This window comes from Podarcis cretensis, assembly GCF_951804945.1.
Source record: "Podarcis cretensis genome assembly, chromosome: Z".
Lineage (NCBI taxonomy): Eukaryota > Metazoa > Chordata > Lepidosauria > Squamata > Lacertidae > Podarcis > Podarcis cretensis.
In genome coordinates this window covers 18,327,851-18,333,850 of record NC_137184.1, presented here as the reverse complement: position 1 = coordinate 18,333,850, position 6,000 = coordinate 18,327,851, and the positions used below count along the sequence as shown (strand labels likewise).

The 6,000-nt window shown below is 44.5% G+C and overlaps 1 protein-coding gene across 7 annotated transcripts in view; it reads right to left on the bottom strand.

The window, feature by feature from the left end:
- SEC16A (SEC16 homolog A, endoplasmic reticulum export factor) overlaps positions 1 to 6,000 on the bottom strand; it is a 44,966-nt gene continuing 38,966 nt past the window's right edge. For 5 of the 7 annotated variants that reach the window (XM_079961177.1, XM_079961180.1, XM_079961179.1 and 2 more), the window contains 3 exons: positions 5,927 to 5,986; positions 3,400 to 3,462; positions 1 to 2,738 (listed from right to left, as the gene is read on the bottom strand). In XM_079961177.1, coding sequence (XP_079817303.1) covers positions 2,670 to 2,738; positions 3,400 to 3,462; positions 5,927 to 5,986 — 192 coding nt within the window. In that variant the 3' untranslated portion in view covers positions 1 to 2,669. The remainder of the gene's footprint in view (positions 2,739 to 3,399; positions 3,463 to 5,926; positions 5,987 to 6,000) is intronic. The other 2 variants (XM_079961182.1, XM_079961183.1) reach the window with 1 other exon arrangement.

The following is a 6,000-nucleotide window of genomic DNA, read 5'->3' as shown; positions in this document are numbered from 1 at the left end:
TTGTGAAACGTGCTTCAGAGCACAAAATATTTTATTTTTTAAAGAATGTACAGTGTGTTGATTCTAACATTTAGAGAGGACAAGGAGAAGGCTCTCTGTGCCAAGGAAAACCTCTTGAGCTGAGAACATGTTTTGGCGGGTCCACATGAAAAGACACAGAATCAGAGACAGCTGCACAAAAAGGGCAGAATGGCCAGTGGGGCACAAGTATTTGAGAAGACTTGGAAGGTAAAAAAAGAAGCAACCATCATCACACTGTCAGCAAAAAGTCCAGGGCTCTTGAATGTGGATCGTTAACAATTCCTCCTAAACACAAGTAATCCCTTCGTCATATATTTAAGGCTTTCCAGATTCCAAATATGTGGAGTTAACCCATAAAGACTCCAGTCAATATTAATAAATCAGTAATAATAATCATGATTTATTTATATGCTGCCCATCTGACTAGGTTACCCCAGCCACTCGGGGTGGCTTCCAACAAATTAAAACACAATTAAGATCGAACATTTAAAATTCCCTATAGAGGGCAGCCTTCAGATGTCGTCTAAAAGTCAGATAATTGTTTATTTCTTTGACATCTGACGGAAGAGCATTCCAGAGGAAGGGTGCCACTGCTGAGAAGGCCCTCTGCCTGGTTCCCTCTAACCTCACTTCTCGCAGTGAGGGAACCACCAGAAAGCCCTCAGAGCTGGATCTCAGTGTCTGGGCTGAATGGTGGAGGTGGAGATGCTCCTTCAGGTATGCAGAGACAAAGTCGTTTAGGGCTTTAAAGCACCAACACTTTGAATTGTGCTTGGAAATGTACTGGGAGCCAAAGTAGATATAATTTGGAACCAGTGTTATATGGCCCCAGAAGCTGCTCCCCATCACCAGTCTGGCAGCTGTATTCTGGATTAGTTGTAGCTTCCGAATCACATTCAAAGGTAGCCCCACATACAGCACATTGCAGTAGTCCAAGCGGGAGAAAACCAGAGCATGTACCACTCTGACGAGACAGTGTGCAGGCAGATAGGGTCTCAGCCTGTGTACCAGATGGAGTTGATAAGACAGCTGCCCTGGACAGTGTTGATCTATGCCTCAATGGACAGCAGTGAGTCCAAAATGACTCCCAGGCTGCACACCTGGTCTAAGGAGTCCAGTTACCCCATTCAGAACCAGGGAATTCCCCGCACCTGCCCACCCTCTGTCCCCCAGAAACAGTACATCTGTCTTGTGAAAATTCAACCTCAATCCATTAGCCGCCATCCATCCCCCAACTGCTTCTGGACATCCACATAGTATGTTTACCACCTTCACTGATTCTGATTTAAACAGGAGGTAAAGCTAGGTATCATCCACATATTGGTGAACATCTAGCTCAAACCCCCTGATGATCTTACCAGTGGTTTCAGTGTTAAAAAGCATGGGGGAGAGTACAGATACCTGAGGCACCCCACAAGTGAGTGCCCAGGAGTCCATTCACTTCCCACTCCTTTCTGGACATGATGCAGGAGGAAGGAGCTGAACCACTGCATAACAGTGCCTCCAACTAAACATCTCTTTCATCTCTTCAGCATGATTGGTTGTGGTGGGTGAGTGAATTGGCTCCATCACTACCAGAGCAAATCTTAACCCAGCACATAAATAAATATTTAAGTCTCCCTCCTGTTGGGGTTCTGTCAAGCTTAAGAGGGTGTGAGTGTGGCCTACTTCAAAGGGAAGGTTGGCTGAATCAAAATCTGCTTGATTTAATAGAATACCACAGTGATTCTGATCATGAAGTAAGAGAAAGACCCTCCCCCACTTAAAGAACAACAACCTTTAAACCATTACTGCATTAATTTAGAGATTTATAACCAAGAGATTGAGAGAGAGAGAAAGAGAGAGATATATTGCACTTCAAGAGGAATCGCCAGAGAGAGAAGAGCATCATCTACGATATAAAGAGCTTCTGGGAGTTGTTTGTTTTTTTAACTATACAGTGGCTGCAGAAGGAGCCTAAACACAAACTACATACATACTAGAGAAAATCCACTTCCAATTAATTTTTAATTACAAATCACAGTTTTCCTTTTTCCTTTTTTAATTCATTATACATATATCTATTTGGATGAGCTATGTTTCCTGCCTCCCACTCAAAGGGAGGAGGTGTATTGTGGGAGAAAGGTCAATATGTCAAGAAAAATCCCAGCCAAATATCTCTTAAATGCTTCAGGATAAGCAACAAATGCAGGCTGGTGGTTTTATATGCATAAAACTGTGCCCCAATCCCTGTAAGGCCACAAACTGCAGTGTTAAAGGTGACAAATATCCCCCTAAATATTGGGAAAGAGCTCCCCTTTCCTAAAGCATACAGAAACCACTGAAGAATATATGGATTCCAATCAAAGTCAGCCAAAGGGTGGGGGGAGGACAGCCCTCTCCCCACCTCTCTTTTGATTCTTGCAGCAGAGAGTAGCCATTTCATTACTGGGGATTTGTCTCTCTCTGGAGTTAGAACACTCCAGCTGGCTTTTACGTAACGGGGTGCATTTGATGACTGATGCAAGTCAAGAGTCTCAGTGGGAAAAGCCACCAAAACGAATCTTCCCCTCAATATGAGAGAGGACAGATTCTGTACGTGGCATGGGATTTTGAGAAATTCTTTGTAAATTCATGTGTGACGGCCCAGGTGACAGACTTGCTGGGTGCTATTTTAAGGTGGGGTATTTTCTCTGTCCAATTCTGCCATGTCTTGAGTTTCCTGAAGCTGCAGCAGACTGGAAAAAGACAAGAAAAAACAAAGCTGAATCCAATTTCTACCTACACAAGAGAAGAAAAAAATCAACAACCCACAACAGAACATTTTATTTATTTATTAAATTTGTACAGCGCCCTATACTCGTATGTCTCAGGGCAGTTCATACCAGGGACATTTTCATAAATGTATGGGAACACTACTTCCCTTTGACTCCAAGTTGAATAGATAAACTCAAAATGCAAAGCATCTGGAATTCTGTGCCAAATCAACCTAAATCCCCAAAGCTGAAAGGCTTTTGCAAAAGCATCCCCCAAGCAAACCTGTGGGCTGAGGTGAGACACAAAGAAACGTCTCCTGGTCAGTGGTTCCTCCAAATGTTGCAGGACACCAACTCACAACACCTAGGGAGAATTTGCCAAGCCAACTTAGGCAAGCTGTAGTCCAGCAACACCTGGAGGCCCAAAGGTTTCCTGCCACTCCCTGCTCTTGACCATTTACTCACCCCATCCCCAAAAGAATATAGGCTTTGCTCAGGATGTAAATTATGGGATGTTTTTGCAACAACTCCTCTGTGACCCTCATAACTCCCATCTGTAGAATGGGCAGAAGAGGGAGGATCTCCCTTACCAGGGGGCATGTACATGTGTTTTTTGTGTGTTTCCAGGAATGAACAATGTTACCTGCACAAACTGGGAAGGGTTGTAAAACTGGACTGTGCCGGCTGGGGGTCCTCCTGAAGGTGGCTGCAGTGGAGAAGGAGAGCTTTCCATTAGTGAGATGCAAACAAAAAGAGGCATCGCCGTTTCTTACCAAGTTCATTTTGTGCACTTGACAGATGGAAGGAAGAGGTTGCATAACACTGCCAGCGCCCCCAAGTAGGTGCAGAGCAACAGAAGTTTGTTGTTATACATGGATGGAAACACACAAGACACACACACAAAAGGAACTAAACCCACGCATTCTTGGCCCTCCCCCCTCCCCAGCGCTTCAAGAAGTTTCCCACATTGTCAACAGCAGCAGCAGGGTGCAGGGTCATCGCCAAACCAAGGCACATGCACAGACCCAAAATGACTTGCTTGCTTGGAGCATGCGGGAGGAAGAGCAGAAGGGGTTAATGGTGGCCAGTTGCTTGAGGAAGCACCAGCCAGCAACCTGCATTAGTGAGGCTTATGCCTTGCTTGAGAACCGCATGGTGGACTCACCCCAATTCATGTTATCAGAGGAGCCCCCCACCCCCCACGAAAGTATAAGCAGCATTTGGCTTCTCCCTCACAGAGCTGGGGGAAAGACTTCTGCGCTCCTTGCATTTTAAAGGCTAAGAGGCCCAGATGAAGAAAACCTGCTTTGGAGGCTCCTCCAAATGTAAAAGGCCTTAACCCAGACAGATCGATTATCAGATCATTTCGATCTCCAGAAATTGCGCTGTTAGAAGCACCACAGCGTCCATTCCACATTTGTGAAAATTCAGTCTTTTAGTGTGGTAGGAACTCTGGAACTCCCTGCTTATTGGTGTTAGGAAGGTGCCCTCTTGCTCTTTTGCTTTAGATACCTGCTGAAAACTTTTCTGCTTCAAAAAGGCTATCCAGACCCGTTTGCTTGTTTCATAAAAATTATACACCTCTCAAATGTAAAAAGAAAACACTGGTGACCAAATGGGGTGACAGATTTCGCAGCCAGATCGTGCCCTCACATCCAAAAGGAAAACCTCAAAGCGGTTTACCAAAAATTAAATAAAACAAAAGAATAAAATTGACACTAAGAAGAATTTACAGTAACGATTTAGGAATTTCAAAAATGTAAAAATAGCAGTAGACTAAAAACAGATTAAAACTTGCATCAACTTTCTAAACATCTGGGCAGGCTCATCTTAACAAGAATGTTTTAGCAAGTGCTGAAAAGAGTACAGGAAAGGTCTGACATCAATAGGCAGGGGGTTCCAAAGTGCATTGGTGCTACCTGACTAGGAGATCCAAGTTCTTACAAATGGGAAATGGGTATTATGTGGCACCTGTAACAGTGCCTGTTCTGTTTATAAATTTTCGAAACAAACCACCACACAGAGGCGGCTAGTGACGTCTTGGCCCTGTGGGCGGAACCTGGCTCTCCTCAGCCTGGCTCTCCTCAGGTCAAAACCTCCCCTGCAAAGCATCACACAGAGACCAGAGTGCTTTTGGTACATCTGATGCACCACCATGCAGTGGCTGTAAAAATCTTGGTCTGCCACATTCCCTCTTTTGCCCAGGGAATCAAGGACTTTCAGAGAGAGAGAATTATTTTTAAGCAGAACAGCAACATGTCCACTTGGAGATGGCGCGTGTTCCAGGTCCCCAAGTATCACTCCCCTTGTACAATAGCCTTCAGCATTATGGTGCTAACTCCACTTCTGAGGTTGTAGGACTACAACTGCCATCACGCCCACCCACTGTTAGGGACCATGGAAGTTGTAGTCCAGCAACTTCTGGAAGGCACCAAGGTTAGAGGAAGCCACTGCAATAGTATTTGAAGGGCAGTAAAAACTCATATCTGAGTGTTTGACATGAGGAGAGTTTAATTTGCTGGGTTCTTCAATGCTGCTCTTGAGTCTTTGTTGCATTGGTTTCAATGTTCTTTGTGTTAAGCTTTAAAGATTCATCACGTTTATCTTTATGCTTTTCCTGTTTGAAGTACAATGCCCTGAATATTCATATCAAATTTGCACTGTCTAAATCAGCCTTCCCTTTAAGCTGTAGTTCAACGCTTCTGGTTGGGGAAGGCTGGTCCAAGAATTCCAACAAATAAATATGGGAGGGGGGGTCACCACCATATTTTGAGGACTGGAATAAATCCAGCTCTCAGTCCTGAGTTATTTCTTCTAGCAAAGACTAAGTAAGTTGTGTCCGTCCCCCACAGAAAGAGGTGGAATGTCCAATGCAGTCAAAATTCTCAAAGGGAAGGATTACTAAGAGAGGAAGGAGCCCAGCTAAACTTGGATCACAACTGTGACTCTCTAAAGGCAAGGAGGAATACTTCATCTTTGTGGCCTCATGTTAGTCCCATGAAATGCAGGTAGGAGAAGATGTGTATTAAAAAGTAAAGCAAACATAAAAGGGGGGAGAGAGAGAGAGAGAGAGAGAGAGAGAGAGAGAGAGATGGAGGGTAGGGAGGATGAGGAGAGAACTCAAAGAGGGAGAGAGCCAGGGTTAAGGAAGGATGGCCAGCCAAATGTACCTGATTAAAATGCTGGCTTACTTCACGTGATAATGAGCTCATTGAGCTAGAGCGCGAAAGCTACAAAACAGCAA